This window comes from Misgurnus anguillicaudatus, chromosome 24 (genome assembly GCF_027580225.2).
Source record: "Misgurnus anguillicaudatus chromosome 24, ASM2758022v2, whole genome shotgun sequence".
Classification (NCBI taxonomy): Eukaryota; Metazoa; Chordata; class Actinopteri; order Cypriniformes; family Cobitidae; genus Misgurnus; species Misgurnus anguillicaudatus.
The window spans coordinates 18,364,268-18,382,490 of record NC_073360.2 but is presented as its reverse complement, the minus strand read 5'-3'; the positions used below and the strand labels follow the sequence as shown (position 1 = coordinate 18,382,490).

The 18,223-nt window shown below is 39.2% G+C and overlaps 1 protein-coding gene across 6 annotated transcripts; it reads right to left on the bottom strand.

The window, feature by feature from the left end:
• Positions 1-39: 39 nt before the first annotated feature.
• supt5h (SPT5 homolog, DSIF elongation factor subunit) lies at positions 40-17,676 on the bottom strand. Of its 6 annotated transcripts, none has more exons than XM_055196329.2 (30): positions 17,528-17,676; positions 16,799-16,920; positions 16,414-16,570; positions 16,265-16,330; positions 15,236-15,250; positions 13,193-13,262; positions 13,038-13,106; positions 12,780-12,845; positions 12,646-12,676; positions 11,564-11,632; positions 11,166-11,417; positions 10,981-11,070; positions 10,774-10,844; positions 10,591-10,696; positions 10,421-10,514; positions 10,187-10,323; positions 9,773-9,928; positions 8,284-8,430; positions 8,021-8,167; positions 7,817-7,942; positions 7,638-7,737; positions 7,370-7,474; positions 7,122-7,224; positions 5,444-5,571; positions 3,865-3,970; positions 3,625-3,783; positions 3,372-3,540; positions 2,981-3,184; positions 2,665-2,760; positions 40-638 (listed from the first exon to the last, which is right to left on the bottom strand). In XM_055196329.2, the coding sequence occupies exons 2-30, from the start codon at positions 16,877-16,879 to the stop codon at positions 498-500; spliced, it is 3,261 nt and encodes a 1,086-aa protein (XP_055052304.2). In that variant the 5' UTR covers positions 16,880-16,920; positions 17,528-17,676; the 3' UTR covers positions 40-497. The 6 variants fall into 6 exon arrangements, with proteins under 6 accessions (XP_055052304.2, XP_055052305.2, XP_055052306.2 ...); XM_055196330.2 differs by having other exon boundaries at positions 16,799-16,898; positions 17,528-17,666; XM_055196331.2 differs by having other exon boundaries at positions 16,799-16,898; positions 17,516-17,534.
• Between the last annotated feature and the right edge of the window lie 547 nt (positions 17,677-18,223).

The following is an 18,223-nucleotide window of genomic DNA, read 5'->3' as shown; positions in this document are numbered from 1 at the left end:
GCAAAAAAAAAAATCTTTAATATATAAATCAAAAGGGGCTTTAGGGTTTTAAAGACCTTTAATTCATTCAGAACACACATCAGTTTTTAATGAGATTAAATGTGTTGTAATGTGGAATTAATTTTAATGGCACAAAGTTTACTTCCTCTCCTAGAGATCCAGCTCCTCAGCAGAGCAGTTAAAAAAAACACGAATACATCTCTATCGTCAACTTGCCAAATTTTGGCAGGCAGTGGAAGGTGATGAACAGCGGGCAGGCTATTAAATGTCATGCAAGCACTCAGGATGGATGGGTTGAGGAACTTACAGTTCACATTTTATTTCACATGGAGGCAGCTTGCCAAAAGGTTTTATACACCACAGAAACAAAAAAAGACTATTCACTAAAAATTGCATCCACTAATAAAAAAGGCCAGCTACATCACAAAGATGGTAAACAGAAAAAAAACATCTGCTTTTGAGTATAAAAACGTGATTTTATATGTGTGTGTGGTTCTTTACGCTTCCAATTTCCCAAGGAAGCGGAGATTGAGAATCTTCAGTTGCTCATCCAGCTCCATTCGAACAATGCCATCTTCTCCATCGATACTGAGCAGCACCCCTGTGGCCTCCCGGTCTTCTCCTAAAATCACCTTTACCTGAGGAGCAGATGATCACATTTATTCATTAAGCAGATGTTTATTAAATACACACACACACTCAAATCGCATGGTTTTTTTAGCAGCTGCTGATTGTGAAACCATTAAGTATGTGCTTCCTGTAAAACTGGGCAACAGCCATCTCATACAAATGCAGCAATGCAATAAATTCACAGATTTTGGCATAATGTTCGGCTGTTAAGATGTGTAACGATCAATAAGGTTCGATGTTTATGAATTAGCCTCTGTATACACAAGATGTTCAATGATTTGATGTAAAATTGCATTAACAGAATGAAAACAGTGCCAATAAACAGCTGTTCAAATTGTAGCCTCACACTTAAAATCAGCAGAGGCTTGGATCCGGAAACTGTATTCCTTTTGTCACAACTTAAATAGGGATCCCACTTTTTCATTTCCGATCCGATTTGCGATACCAGAATTCCGTATATCAGCCGTTACCGATATCTGTCTGATACTAGGGGTGTCACGATTCTCCAAATCTTCGATTCGATTACATTTTCGATTCTAAGGTCACAGTCCGATTTGATTCTCGATTTTTACACAATGCTATGCCATTATTATTTATTATTCTAATTATTATTATTGTAGTTTCAAATTAAAATGCACATTGCGTGCTTTTCCTCGCATGGGGGTTTGTGGGCTTCACTTTACGCGAGAGAGCTTGTAGAGAGGGGATTCCTTCTTGCACGTACGTGGACTTATTGCGCGCGTCTTGGACTCCTAGCTGCACTTCTCTCTGTATCACATGCACGCGCTTTCGCATCTGTCCGAAGTCTAAACATAAACTAAAGTAGTAATCCTTACGTATTTGTTCAGTTTTATGCGTTTCATGCGAGCTGAGGCAAACTATCCCTTTTGTTTATAATATAACCCGCTGCATCTTGGCGCCGACCGGACGTGACATGGGGGCGTGGCAGCATCGACGATCCCATTTTTTAATTCGAGGTTCGAGGTTGTGACTTAATTTCGATCGATTTCGATTTGACACCCTTATCCGATACTATTGTAATTAAATGTGTTTAGTGCTTTCTGCTACATCTAGTATCATTTTAAATGTTAAAATCAATAATGTAAAATGGTTTACAAGTTACAGGAAAGATTAGTAAATATTAATTCATGACAGTGTTTAGGAAAACATAATAGGTACGTTTGATCAGTTAGGTATACTAAAATTTTCTTAATTCTTTAAAACTGTCATAGTTAAAAAGGTTTAGTGTGCAGATGGTTATTTTGGGAATTATGCGTTTGACCGGACTTTTTATGCACATTCCGGGTGCAGAATTGATGCGCCTAAGTCATATACACGCTACGTTCATGGGGTTTCTGGGTGCAGAATTGATGCCCTTGAATCATCCTAATCCTCGTACCGCAATGGAAAGTTTATAACTGTTAAAACACAAAGAGAATAGATGTGCCAGGTGCTCAGCATGTAGTCAATTGCATCCATCCAACAGCTCACTGAGACTTTATAAAATCAGATCTTTAAAATAGCTTAAAGTTACTTTGTCTGTGTGAATGACGTGTTTCATCCGTCCGCTTCACCAGTGGATTAACTCAGTTTGCGAGTAAGTTAGAGTGTTTCTGTAAACTTAATGATCTTAAAATGTGCGTTTGTTCCTTCACATGAAGCTATTGAGTGTATTAAAAGACTTTGAATATAGTGCTTTTATAATACGTTGTCCTTTTAATAGCTTGTCAGTAACAACCATGCTAACGCACATATCGGAATTGGATCGGTCATGTTGTCGGTCCTCGAGCCGATGTCCGATCCAGCCAAAAAGCCTGGATCGGCCCCCGATACCCATCCAGAATATTGAATCAGGACATCCCTAAACTTAAGCGGATGACATTTTGATGAATGGGAACTAAAATCCCTGATATTCCATGACTTGGATAAAACAAAATATAACATTTCCTGACTTCCATTGTTCTGCTATTCCAGAAATTCCTTCACCCGTGGAAACTCTGATAACTCTAACATAACTGCAGATAACAGCATTACCTTGTTGTTTTTGGTTGGAGTGACGGGTTCCAGATGTTCGCTTGAAATGCTAACCACCTTGTCTGTGTTTTGAAGAAAAACGGAGCACATCCCTCCCTATGTTCAAGCAACAAAATTATTATTTCAAAAGCTGAACAGGAAAACACAGATCAACAAAAATCTCTACAGTGCTTAGCAAACACAAAATACAGCCCCGGGCATCTGTGCAAGCAGACACATGAGAGGCTGGATATGATACTTTACAAATGTTTATTTAACTGTCCTATATGCAAATTCATACAGAAGGAATGAGAAGACAAATCAGATCTTGACTTACTGTAACACTGCGGATGACACCGGTCTGATTGATGACGCCGCCGTCCAAGAAAGTGTCTTTTACCCGCACCATGATGTCTGTGGTGACCCAGTCATTGGAGGCCTGATCGATGTTAGATCCAGGGGTGTGAGGGTTGTAGCCTCCTGGAGATGGAGCTCCAGGAGTCATTGGACTGTAACCAACTGGGCTGGGGCTTGGACTGGCCTGAAGATCACATGAAGTGTGAAAACAATTCAACATATTGGATTCATTTAATGGTGGATGCTTGCCATTTTGGCTTCCTTAAAAGATAACAATGCCATTTACCAATGTAAAAATGTTACTAATATAAATGTAAAACTGTTAAAAAAGTGCTTTCCATTTTTATTTAATTTAGTTACCAAATCTGTACCTGGTAGGCCATAGGTGATGGGGTGGGGTGGTAACTGGCGGGAGAGTGCGTATTTTGGTATCCCACTGGGCTTGGGGCTACTTGATGGTAACTCTGTGGGCTGGGACTGGGCTGGTAAGATCCCTGCGGAGATGGTGCTGCGTATGGGGAATACTGGTCGGTGTTGTACCTGAGGTGCAAACACGTACTTGGATTAGATACGATATTGTAAGAATCTCAAAAATCTTGATCGACTAAATAAAAGATCACACACATGGCAGGCGTCCCAGGAGTCTGAGGGTTGTACTGGGGGTTGACCTGTGGGGAGGGCACTTCTGGATAACCAGGGGTCTGCGGGTTGGGCGTTCCGCCATAACCCTGAGGAGACGGCGAGGGCTCATCGTCATAATTAAACTCGAATTCATCTTCGCCCCTGAAAATAAAAGAGAAAAAGGTTGAGGTACATCATATTGCTTCACTCTACTTATGTCTTCATATTATTTCATCATCTTACCGTGATGGTGTGTTTGCATTGCTGGGGTCCCATGCACCGCTTTGACCTGGTGTCCTGCTTCCATCATGCAAAGGAGTCTGGGAGCCATAATGAGGTGTACGGCTTCCTGTAAAGGGTGGGAAAGAAAAGTTGACATGTCAGTTTGGACTGGATCTTTCTTTGCCATCTTATCACCACCAAGAACCAAGTTCTAGTTCAGAGCTAATACTTTTGCTGGATAGTAGTTGGTTTGACTGGCGAGCCTTCTTCTAAGTACCAGGGTTTGCCTTCCCAGGTGCTAGATAGCCACCACAGGGCCAAGTCTTATGCCACTGTATACATCTCATCTTTCCAAGCAATGTTAGCGCCAAACATACCATCACAATGTCGGATGTGGCATTATGATTAATGGTCATGACTTTGCATACCTACAATGGCATCCAAATGCGGTGTGACGCAATTTATATATATACGGAGATTGCATTTGGGAATAACGGTAGGTACGTATATACAAGTACAACATATTTTAGCATTTACACAAAACAACGTTAGCCTTAGCATGTAGCTACACTAGTATTGTGTCACATTAACCCCGCCCAAAGCCCTGGCGCAATCGGTTCTTACGTATAGATCAAGGGGCAACCTTCCGATCTCTCTGATGAAGCTAATACGGAAGTGATTTAAACTGCAATTCATCGACTGGCCTCTAGAGGCTGGCTCCAAAAGTGAGTCAATTCCCATAGACCACCATGTTAAAATGCCCAACTTTAGAGCAGAAAATTATAGGTTTACAGCCTTGTACAAAAACTGTTCTGGTCTTTATAGCTAATTTTGCCCTTTATGACAACTGTGAGGCGGGTGAATTTTTTTGTAACTCATCCGTTTAAATTATATTAAGCCTTAAAGTTCGGCATAATTAAGGGCGTGGCCACTTGAGTGACGGGTGAACGCCACTGCCGTCACTAGAGTTGAGCTAGGCAGGCGAGGTTTCAGCAACCAGCCAACTCAGCTTCATTTACATCCAGCCTCTTTACCTATTTTCGGATATCCAAGAGTGATGTGCGGTCAAGATGGCGACGGCAGGCACCGCCTACTATTGGCTACAAAAACGATCATCAGAAACATATGGGTGACGTCACGGACACTACATCCATCTTTTTTAACACTCTGTGGTTTACTCCAGCAATGTTTTGTGCTACGTAAGAACCACTTTTCCTGGTTCAGAGTTGGTGCTTTGGGCGTCTAAAAAGAAATAACTGATTTGATGAAGCTTTGGCTCCGAACCAGCACTTCCTTGGAAAAAAGGGAACTCGTGGTATGTTTTAGCACAAAAAAAAAACACCAAAAAGGAAATAATCATCACAGAGCACACATTGTTTTGCTCAGGACGTTTATACAAGATAACACATAAAAAACGCAGACACTGTAGAGTCAATGATAATGACAGACACATTGAAATTGTTAAATAAGAATAGCAACACTGCAGTTCGCAGAGAACCCAACTTGCCATTTGCGAGAAGTTTGATTTTAAGGTTTTGTAGTTGGGGTGTGCAAAAACAAAATCCCCTGCAAACTACAGAGATAATTCTCCTTTTCTTACCATCATGGAGGGGCGTCTGGCTACCATACATTGGAGTACGTGAGCCAGTTCCATACATAGGTGTCTGAGAGCCATACATTGGGGTACGTCCGTGTGTAGACGTCATTCCTCCCTGTCGCTTGGCACCCCTGGTTTACAGCAAAAAGACAGATTAAGAAAATCAAGTATTCATTTACGAGAAAATTCCTAGATTTAGAAATTATGATTAGCTACAGTGAGAAACTTGTTGTGTTCGTAATCTCGTGACAATCTGCCATTATGATATTCCAACTATCTAGGAACGCCAATTTTTTTACAAGGAGTTCCTTACACTCCCACTGATAGATTGCAATGTCATACCACACCAGTATGATCATGTTATGTGACTTCACATTTGGAAACATCAAACAGTTGTAGATTTAGTAAAGTACATAGCCAGTGCCAGAACAGCTTTAGGGCTGAAAGTTAGGAATCATTTTCATAAAGTGTACAAATTAACACCTTTTGGAGGGAATCTAAAACAGGTATTATGTGTTAAAGAAAAAGCGGATCTTTTTTTGGTACCGGAAAAATGTAAAAGGACACCACTTTTTTTTTTAATAGGCTCATTTTCCAGCTCCTCTAGAGTTAAACACTTGTTTTTTACCGTTTTAAATCCATTCAGATGATCTCCGGGCCTGGCGCTAGCACTTTTAGCATAGCTTAGCATAATCCATTGAATCTAATTAGACCATTAGCCTCATGCTAAAAATAACCAAAGAGTTTGGATATTTTTCCTATTTAAAACTTGACTCTTCTGTAGTTACATCCTGTACTAAGGCCGACAGAAAATTAAAAGTTGTGATTTTCTAGGCAGATATGGCCAGTGTTGGGGGTAACGCATTACAAGTAGCGTGCATTACGTAATAATATCACTTTTCTGAAGTAAAGAGTAAAGCAACGCATTACTTTTTAAATGTACACATTAATATTTGTGTTACTTTTTCAAAAAAGTAATGCAAGTTACTTTTTTAGTTTAATTAATTTGATTTAAAAAAAATTATGCACCCAATTAAACTAAACGTAGTCACATTATGCACTCTACACGTACATGCCTGTGTGGGAACAGTTTGATTCAGAAACTGAGATGGCAGGCCAGAGCTCGACATTTTTTAAAGAGATCAAGCCTCAGCCAAGAAAAAGTAATGCAAAAGTAACTAAAAAGTAACATAAGCATTACTTTCCATGAAAAGAAACTAAGTAACGCAAATAGCTACTTTTTTGGAAGTAACTTAATATTGTAATGCATTACTTTTAAAAGTAACTTTCCCCAACACTGGATGTGGCTAGGAACTATACTCTCATTCTGGCGTAATAATCAAGGACTTTGCTGCCGTAACATGGCTGCAGAAGGCGAAATGATATTACGCAGCAGCCGAAAATAATCCCCTTAGTAACTTTCAATAGCAGGGGACTATTTTTGGGCACTCCTGCAGCCATGTTACAACAGCAAAGTCATTGATTTTTACATCAGAATGAGAGTATAGCTAACTCTATTTAACTCTAGGGAGGCTGGAAAATGTGAATTTTTTTTTAAAGTGGAGTGTCCCTTTAACAAATGAGCAAATAAACAAACATGATAAGGGCAGAGCTGAACTTAAATGTAAATGATAGACATAAAAAAATAGGCAAATTCTGTGTAGGCCCACTAAAAACATACACGGTCGAGAGACGCTGACGGTCCACTGAGATGGTCTGGCATGTCGAATGGAGCTCTACCCTAGCTGTCGATTCTGTGGCATCTTTCACCACTCCGATGTAGCCTGTAAAGATGAAAGCATGACAGATTAGATGAGGAAAAACCACAACCATGTGATTCATAGTAAACCGATGGGAGCCAGAAATAAACAATTATAATCAGAAAATCTAAATTATATCAGCAGATGTCTAGTACACAAAAATACTCACCTTTGTAAGGTCCCTGGGATATCCGGACAGTCTGACCAATCAAATCATTGTCTCGCCTTCCACGTCCCCGCCCCATTCCTCCACCGCCACCCCTTTGCTGCTGACCTGCAGAAGAGACCCGATAACAATCAGTTCAAACTAGGAAAAGGAAGCGGCTCGTGTCTGATCACAGCTGATAAAGATCAAACACATACCGGATTCTGCATGACTACCAGACAGAGACTGCAAAAAGACATTGGTTATGTAAAAAAAAAAAAAAAAAACTCACCACCACCACCACCACCTCCTCCTCCTGGATGCATTGGACTGCTGATCCGTGGGCTCATAGGAGCAAACCCCCCAACTGTGAAATTGGTCACATCCCTGGGCTGTAAGAAAAAGGGGAGATCACTACAAGAAGTTGGGAAAAATAAGCTGTCGACAGATGCAAACCCAGGCTAGACCTACCTTCGAGCCCCCTGCAAGAACAAGGTGGCGCGTCTTACAAACAAACATGCCTCCATTCTCAACAAGCTTCTTGCAGTGAAGAAAAGCGAAGCCTCGGAAGAGATGACGGATTTCACCTTCACGGCCCTGAAGCACAGAGAACACGTTAAATGTTGAGTCTGCAGATTAACAATCGATTAATGTACCACATATTTGGTTGTTTACCGAGTGTGGTCCATCAATGACTTTGACAATATCCTTCACGTGGATGTTGTTTTGCTCCGAGTCGAGAGCTACGGCGAAACGGTTGTCCTTTCGTCTGTTTACGGCCTGATGGCGGACTGTTAAAACCTTCCCATGCATGTTCAGAACCTAAAAATGAGTCATTAGAGCAGTGCTATTTGTGGCTACGATACACAACGTGGCAGAAGTTTGTGAAAAGTTCGAGCAAACTGCACTGTAACTTACTGCTTTTATAGAGACTTTACCTGGAAGGTCTCTCGCTCTAGTCTGACAATGACACCGACGGTTTGGGGGTCTAACTGCACCAGCTCTCCCCACTCATGTTGCCCACCTGCATCCACACCTGAGGCCGTCTCAGAGCACAGCTGCAGATCCCTGGACAAAACTTTCAACTGGAACAAAGACAGACATATGAGGAGCTTTCACTTCAAATGTGCTTAATCCAGAAATTCCGGTTTGTGGGCAAACTCCTCTAAGTGCACGAGTTTACCGAATATATTAGGACATTGAGCAGGGCTCCAGACTTACTTTTTTACTAGGAGCACAGTAGCCCCCAACAAAAAATTTTAGGGGCGCAACCAGAAAATTTAGGGGCACACACGGTAAATCAACATGCTAACCAAATATTCACATTTGTACTAATTTCCACAGTATTACTAATAAATACTTTGATGATAGATGCAAAAAAGTACAACGTGCTGTTTCAAATTCAGTGTCACGTCACAAAAAAGGTCAAATTTACTGGTCGCACATGTCCGACTGGATGTAAAATTCAGTGGCACACTCTCAAATTTTGTTGGCAGTCTGGAGCCCTGTTGAGCCTTTCATCTGTATTCAGAAAGGGCAGTGCATGCACTTAGAGGGTTTTGCAGCTAAAGACAGTCATTTCATTGGTATTTAACAAATTTTGACCAAGTGACATGTGAAATAAAGGCATTTCAATTACTGACTAATAACCTTTTCATTGCCAGTTAGAGTTAAACATTTGATTTTTACTGTTTTGGAATCCATTCAGCCGATCTCCGGATCTGGCGGTACCACTTTTAGCATAGCCTAGCGTAATCCACTGAATCTGATTAGACCATTAGCATCGTGCTAAAAAAATAACCAAAGACTTTCAATATTTTTCCTATTTAAAACTTGACTCTTCTGTAGTTACATCATGTACTAAGACCGACGGAAAATTTAAAGTAGCAATTTTCTAGGCAGATATGGTTAGGAACTATACTCTCATTCTGGCGTAATAATCAAGGACTTTGCTGCTGTAACATGGCTGCAGCAGGTATAGTGATACCACGCACTGCCCGAAAATAGTCCCCTTGGTTACTTTCAATAGCAGGGGACTTTTTTCAGGCGCCGCGCAATATCACAGTACACGATGTAACTACAAAAGAAAAAAAATCGAAACTCTTTGGTTATTTTTAGCGCGATGCCAATGGTCCAACCAGACCCAACGCATTATGCCAAGCCACCCCAAAAGTAGCAGCGCCAGACCCGGAGATCAGCCGAATTGACTCCAAAACGGCAAAAACCAAATGTTCAACTCTAGGGGAGCTGGAAAATGAGCATATTTTCAAAAAAAGTTGAGTATCTCTTTAAGTAAAATAACTGAACATAAGAGTCAGATTAAAAAAAGCTTATTTACAAGAAAACATGTCAGACGCACTTAGGGGGGTTTTGCATCTGAGCTCTTCATAGACATAATTAAGTATTTGTTATCAGTAAAACTTTCAATTCATGCATGGTGAGGTCGGAGAAGAGAATAACAAAGTTCTCCTCCACACGGACTATCAAACCCGTGTCGCCTTCAAAACGACCCGCAATTACTTTCACATGGTCGCCCATTCGAAAGTACTTCCTCAGTTCATGAGCTGGGAATTCAAGTGGATCCTAATCAAAAACACATTACAAAGACATCAAATGAAATATCATGCAGGGCTGTGAGGGAACATTGATGACTGCCAGCATTATGCTCCTCAAAAACACCCACGTCAGTAATTAAAACTAGACTGCATAAAAGGATCATGCAGAAATCGTCACAGTTATGATTTTACAACCATGATAACACTTACTGTTTATATTTATCTCAACTCTAATCTGTATAAAAGCAATTCGGCTAGGATGTTGTACTTCACGTCATATGCTTACCTTAAGATCCTCATGCTTGGGCATGATGGTAATCTTGTTGCCATCCACGCTCAGGATTTTGCCCTGAAGGTTGATCAGCTCTCCCTCACACACCTCCACATTATCACCTGCCTGGAGATTGTGCTCACGCTCCTTGCCTGTGCAAACACACAAAAGTGATCAAATCTGCAATCCAAAAACACGTTTTTTATTATCCATTAAAGTATTTAAACTATGAGAATCTGCTTGTGGTACCTGTTGTCTCTGTGACTACTTCAAGGTCAATGCCCTCGGGCTGATCTTCAAACTTCTCCAGCTCTGAAAGAGTGGGTTTGACACCATCTGTGATCTAAAGGTGAATAAAAGGGTAGGTAAGGATACAATACGAAACAAAAACAAACTAAGTAGTGTGTGTTGGCACTTACCACGGCTGACATGGCAAAGCTTTTGAACAGGAACCCTTTTCGGCTATAACGGTTGCCTTCGAATATCATGAAATCACCATCGTGGCTGACCTCACCACCGAGAGACCTGTAGAGCACAGCAGAAACATCAACACATCTCATACGTCATAGGTTAACGATTTTGAGCCTCAAGATGAACATTACCTGATCTTTTCAGCATCGAAAAGCCTCTGAGCTGGTCTTTTAAACTTCTTTCTCTTTGCAAACCAGTCTTTCTATTAAACCAATGATATTACAGATGTTTTTCGCTTGCTTATATATCATGAAAATTACACAATATTATAAAATGTTTGATGTGTTTTCCAATTTAAAAAAGATAAACATGAAATAACATGAAGAAATGCGTCCTACCATGCTCATCCTTGCTTTGATGCGGTCCAGATCGATACGAGGAATCATTTTTAGCGAAATCGTATTCTGGCTCGGTTCAACGTAGTCCACCTGCCAAGCACAAACAAACAAAACACGTCACCTATGCTAGTACACGGAAACAAAGTTATACAAAAGCAATCCAACAATCCTTCAAGAATCCCCACCTGGGCAATGTCATCTTTATAAAGGCCTCGCTTCAGACGAACCCAAGACTTGGGTTTAAGATTCGTTACTTCCTTAACCACTTTCAAGACATCTGTCATTTCTTTAATGGGCACCATCTGCTGGTTCCAGAAACCCATACGTAGATTTCCGACTCCTTCGATAGCGGCCTTGACATGAGTTTGTTTGTATGCCTCCACATAGATGTAACCCTTGACATGCTCCGGGGCAACCACAGATTTGATTTGAAGTGGCTGTGCAGAGAAATAAAGCACAATGATATATGAGCATACCTTTTATATCTTGAATGGTGATTGAAATTGGTACAAGTATTCTTTAATCATGACAATTACATTGACTTGAACAAAGTAGATCCCAAATAACACAATGATAAACCTACAGTGTCTGTGCATTGATACGCAATGAATTTCCGCATGAGGGCGATGGCGGTTGCTCTCTCCTCCCCGATCTACAAAAAAAAAAAAAAAGAGAAAAAAGATGAAACCCTGCACATACAGGCACAACATGAAACCATCAATTAAGCCCAAAGTATAGTCTGTTTTTTTACACAGGGTTCTCACACCTTAGTTAACTACAAATTCATGGACCTTTAAGGACTTTCCAGGTCCAATACCCTCAAATTCAAGGACTAAATGTGGGGACACATTTCAAGTGAGAACAAGGTTACATCGTGTTACCTTTTAAGATACACTGATACGATTCCCTTTCGAGGGAAATTGCGCTGCGTCACTATCGTGACAATTTGGGGACGCCTCCAGGGGTAAGTGCGTCTGAATGTGTATATCAAATTCAACCAATGGTGAGGCTTAACGACAAAGACAGGGTGACGCGGGGCCAGTAAGTATATCGCTATCTGGAATATTGCCAAAGAAGGTGTTACAGGGACGCAGAAAGTATGGCAAGGGAGACACAGCGTCTTGTTCCCTTCTCAGGGAACAACAGTTACATACGTAACCCGAGACGTGTTCATGTGTCAAACACAACTATGCAAAAAAGCATTTTGGTATGAATCAACATTTGCATACAGAAGATATAAGCATTTAAAGTGAACAGTCTAGAATTTTTATGATATTATCCTACACTACACAGGGACTAATATGGATGTTTTTCCAGAAAACTTCTTGCATAAAATAGATTCAAGCACTTTCAATGACCTGTATCTATGCATGTATATTTTCAAAAACTTCCCAGGGCCTTCAATTTTCCCCCCAGATTCACAAATTTTCAAGGACCCATGGGAACCCTGAATGCATCTCCTTGGCTAAATACAGCATGTGGGACCTATGAGTACAATGTTAGCGGGGTTTCAAAAATTTGGCAGTTCGTGTTAAGTACGCTCACTCTTCTGATGATGAAAATTTCGTTACCTGCAGTCGCGCAATGCATGCGTACCCTTGTGAACACACACAAAAAAAATTGACCATACTTTGGCCTTTGGTGTTAGAAATGATCAGCACTAACCTTACACTTAACAGTCCACAAATTGGGATCCCTAAAAAAAGTGAAATTTATTAACACAAGCGTAAGGGTCTTAAAAATAATTCTGAATAAAAAAATATTGCTACATTCTCTGATCAACTGATCAATTTACATACTTGACTCCAGGTAGCAATTGCTGCTGGGTGATGTCATCTGAAAGATCCTCTGAGCCGCCATAAAAACTGATGTAAACAACACAAGAAACACTTTCACAAAGCACTGTATATTTGAACATGAAACATTTGGAGAAGAGGTGCTATGTTTAATGTAGATAAACATTCTTTTAATACCAACACATAAAGGTGTCAGTCACACATTCAAGAACATGCTTTACATTGTTTTACAGAGCGTGCACGCAAACTTTGTTGACTTACTGCTCTCCTCCTGAGGATTTGGCATATTTTCTCATATAATACTCCCCCAGAGCTTCTTCTCGGGAGTCCCTGAAAAATCACAATGAAAACCGGTATTTTTAACAGGATCGCATTCTGTTTTTGAGTACTAATTAAGCATATGAAAGTTGTCACACCTCCAGAGATTCTGTAACCTACGAGAACCCGAATGATCCTCATCCAAAACTACATGGTCAATGTTGGACACTAGCAAACAGAATAATACAATTAAATCACAATGATCAACAAAAAATTGTAACACAGTTATAGCTTGAGGTTTATGTGCACCTTAAGGCCCTGTGCCCACCAAAACATTTTAATGCTCTGAAAACGCCTGGCGCCACAGCGATGGTATCGTTTCTTTAGCTGAGCACTGATATTTTTGAGGGGGTTGACAATGCAATATGTTTTTCTGCGATGTAAACTGCGATATGAAAAATACTACATGACACGAAGAGCTCCGTTTGAGAGGATTTAACTTCTGTTCTGCCTTGCATTTCTTGTAAAGCTCACAGATTTTAACAGAGAATTTTGTGATTTCGTTTGAAAGCGTTCTTATAAAGTGTACCGGTTGGGTTGGTTGGTGTGGTATTTGTCCCACCCCTTCTCTATTATGACATGATGGCTTAGTGAAAAGCTACACTGACAAGCCCAGCGTTTTCCGAAAGTTGAACAGCCATTCTGCGAACAGTAAAAACGCTAAATGTTAGGCACTCAGCGTGGAATAAACAATCAGTGTCTCGCCAGTTGCTTGCGTTTTTTTTAAAAGATGCGCTTCTATAGCAAAAAAACAACAACGCTTGACTCCGTAAACAATGATTTGGTGGAAACACGGCCTAATAATTAGTTATTAATCCGACTAGGTTGTGCAAAATTTAAAGGGATAGTTCATCCAAAAATTTTAATTCTCGTGTAATACTTTGTTCACCAGAACCCAAATGTAGACTTAAAAAAAGTGTTCCCTCTCTTTCAGTGCACATTCTCTATACCTGTTGCTTAGGCAGTTAAATGTGGTTTAAGCAGCAACAACATACATACAAAAAAAAAATGGCTTATGTGAATCAAACTTATCTTCCAGTAGACTTCCACATAAAAATCATTAACAACAGACTTTAGACCAGTTGGGTAAATGCGGCAACGCACATGTGTGCGATGAATCATCTATATGATGTTTACTTTTCAATAATGTGTAACAAGCAAAACAACAGTAATATCTACACCAAAAAAGGAGATGAGTAAATGTCCTCAGGACACTTAAAATATATAACATAGATCAAATGGAGTTATATATTTAACACTTTTGGGTCATTTTGAAGCTTGAAGGGTTTTCTGGTTACTATGATGGTGACCAAAGTGGTTTTAGTGTTGCAATGCAAATACAAAGTGCACGGCTCAACGCATATTTTTTTTATACTAGCCAGTTCGTGCCTGTGGTTCAGGTTTTTACTTGCCCTGCCAAAATTTTTACTAGCCCCGCTAAAATAATAAAAAATAAATGCAGGAGGGTAGATCTCCAGGAACAGGATTGGTCACCCCTGCAATAGACGCTATGTGCTGTCTGCTTTTCTTATGAGCTTTTGTTTACGGTAGTTGGTTGTTCGAACGAAAAAGGCTCACTGCTTGTCTGCTTTACCTGGAAATTGACGGCAAATTGTGGAAGGTTATCATACCGCCAAAATCTCATATCGGCCCATGCCTAATCTGAATTAAGATTTTTTTAAAAACAACGAAAGACATTCAGGGTTCAGATGACATGAGGGTATAAAAATTATTATAAAATTTGAACTTTTGGGTGAACTATCCTTTTAAAAAAAAAAAATCTGAAAAAGAAGAAAACTACACTTTCACAGAAGTTGGCAGAAAAACTATGAGGTTTACAAGATTGAATTTCACTACAATCATAAGATTTTTCAACTGCAAAATAACTTGACGCTGTCTGCCAACTCAAGTCATCTTGTTGTTGTCTCAGATCTTGATGTTGCTTCCAGTGTAAACAGCCTCAAGTCAATGCAGGGTGTAAACACTTTCTCTTGAAAATTCTTTTTTCAGCAAATTAAAAACAACACTTGGTCACTCCTCCCCTATGCTTGCATGTTTATACGCATGGCAAAACATTACAGTCAGTGTTTTAATATACGCCAACAGTCTATCCAATCACAGCAGAATGTTAAAGCACATACCTTCAGCTTCTTCTGCTCAGTGTTGAGAGAGGAACATCATTTTTACAAGTCATGTGCACACAGCAATTGCAGGCGAGGGCACAGACAGGACCAAAAAATTAGATATAAAGTGAACAAAAAATAATAGAACAGGTTAAATTACCACATATTGGATTTTAACATGTGACATTTTAAAGATGAAAACTACACAATGCTGATGTAATGTCATGGTTAGCTGATGCAATACAATAAGCAGACTTAAATACAATTAAAAATATGTTTTTTATTCTTTTAAAGGGAGCATATTCAGGCAAATAATCATATTTGGTTCCCAAGATCAGCCCCTTATATGCATTGTTTACTTATAATTGATACATTATTTTAGCCTTCATTTTAACATCATAAAAAATGCTAAAAATAAGAAAAATAAAACCCCAGAAATATATTTGCCATCCATGCTCCTTGTTCACATTTAGCAAATTAAAAATTAGCCAAACAGGTTTAAACAACACAAACAAATGTTAGAGGGGTGCAGTTTATGGGCATGAAGTACCAAATGTGAAACAATGATCTGAAGATTGATCAGTTCAATTAGACAGAAAAAGCAGAGAAATTTGGAGTTGATTTACCGTTAACTGAAGGAGGCATGCACAAGAAATAAAGAATCGATGAGCGCAGGGAATACATTCATACTTGCATCAGTTTATTAACATTTCATTTACAGTTTGTTGCTGCTACTAAATGCCTCCATTTAAAAAATAACGTAATGCATTTCAATACATCCTGGCGACATAATACTGCAGAGGTTTCAACTTACTGACACTCATTTCTAATCTCAAAGCTTACATTTTGTCTATATAGGATCATCATTCTTAATTTAATATTTAATTGTAATGAATGTTGACTAAAATCAGAAGGAAAATTCAACCCCATTGTAACACGGTTAAAATCTCTTCATAAACATCTAATACGTACCATATATTAAATGTTATAATTAGGCTAAAACATGCAAAAATTATTGCTCACAATAAACTTCTTGCAATTACTCACCTTTTTCTAAGATATCTTCAGCTCCGTCCTCCCAGGGATCTTCATCTTCATACTCGTCATCAACATCTAGTCAAAAACATTATTTTGCAATTATTTTAAGTTTGCGAAACTGTCCGACACATTTAAATATTGTAAGTAATTCATCTAACCGGCTTCATCCAAGATAAAACCGCCATGTCGAGGTTTCTTCCTGGGCCGATCGTCATCCTCTTCCTCTTCTTCATCATATTCCTCTTCATCCAAATCTTCTCCTTCCTCTTCTGCTGCCTTGTCGCTGCCAGTTAAACTCCTTTGTTCTTCCTCATCCTTGAAATTAATAAAACCGTTATCATCTTCAACAGCTATATTTTTATTAAACAATCTTCCATTAAAGGCAAAATTCATGGCAATCGATTATTTAACGTTTTGTTTGTAAACTAAACATCTATGAGCAAAACACTATATCACACACAGTTTCTATTTTTAAGTGTAAAATGATTGTTGTATTTTGCTGCCAGTATTAATGGCTTTTATTAGCATAGTGAAGTTTCTTACCTCGTTTTCCTCCACTTCTTCAGCCTCACTGCTCCTCTCACTCTGGTTATCAGAGAAATCACTGTCCTCACTATCAGACATCTTTATGTAGTCTCTTTCTCTGTTAACCAAACGGGAACAACCTTAGATAAACCCCAAAACACACATAAATCCTTACAAATGATGCTGAACAATAATAAACATATGGAAGCTTTGCTAGTGGACATCGCACTTCATGTTATTGTTCTGCAACAATCCACACAGTAACGGTAGACAAAATCTGACACACAACTGTCGTGAGTTAATTATGTTTGTAACATACCACAACATCATTAAACAGCATCACTATAACCACAAAAACGCTTTCTATGTCTACTGGGTTTAGTAACCCAGCTATGCTAAACTGCTGCTTAGCATTGAAATTTGACTAAACAGACGGTGCTAGCTCGTTGCCTGTTTACTTATAAGACAAATCGTGGGTTTAGGATTGCAGTTAGAGGTAACTTATTCATTCGGTTTGCTCTTGTTGTCTTGTATTTTAAATGTTTACAGACATGCGTTCTTGCTAATGTGGCTAAATCCACCGGTTAAGACAAATTAGCACATGAGCTAACGCACGCAGTATCTTTAAACAAAAGCTCTGCTTGCATCATTACATTCATGTTTTAAATACCAGAAAAGGACAATGACAGCTTAACACATCGGTATAATCCTCGTACAAAATGTACATTTTCTTACCCAAAATCTTACCTTCATTCAAAGAGCGATGGCTAATGCTTCTTAAACTTCCGTAAGCAATAGGCAGAAATATGACTGTGGAGCGCCATCTAGTGCGCGGGAGGACCGTAGTGTCACACAGACATGCGACTGAAGCGGGAGTAAAGTGAAAGTAAGGTGAAAGTTCACTTATTATCAACATAAAATATTCAAACCAGTTTGGTTTACGGCTGAAAGTTGACTGTCAGTAACACAAGCACTTTTTTTTAATAAAAATACAATAAGAGTGATGGAAATGTGCCTTGTCACCTTATAAAACACATTTGACAGCTGTGATTTAAAGTAAAGGCTTCACCATTCATTTATATATAAAAAAGAGAAAAAATAGCTAATATTTTTCATTTATATCTCTAACACAATGTCTTAGTCCTTCCCCATTTCCAGACAGCAGATGCCTACTTGTCAAATAAAAATTTAGGAATTTTGGCCTGTTTATGAATCATTTGATAACAACTGTATATCGGTGCCAAAGAAAATTGCACTGATCAAACTATTTTATTGGTCTAAAAGGCTTTAATATGCCTTACTGATGAAGTGCAAATGCATTACATTAGTCTTTCTAACTGTAAATAACATATCCTTTTGGATAAAAAAAGGCGAAGCATTTAACCCTAAAGAACACCATCCCCACAGTCAAGCATGATGATGGTAGGATCATTATGCTTTGGG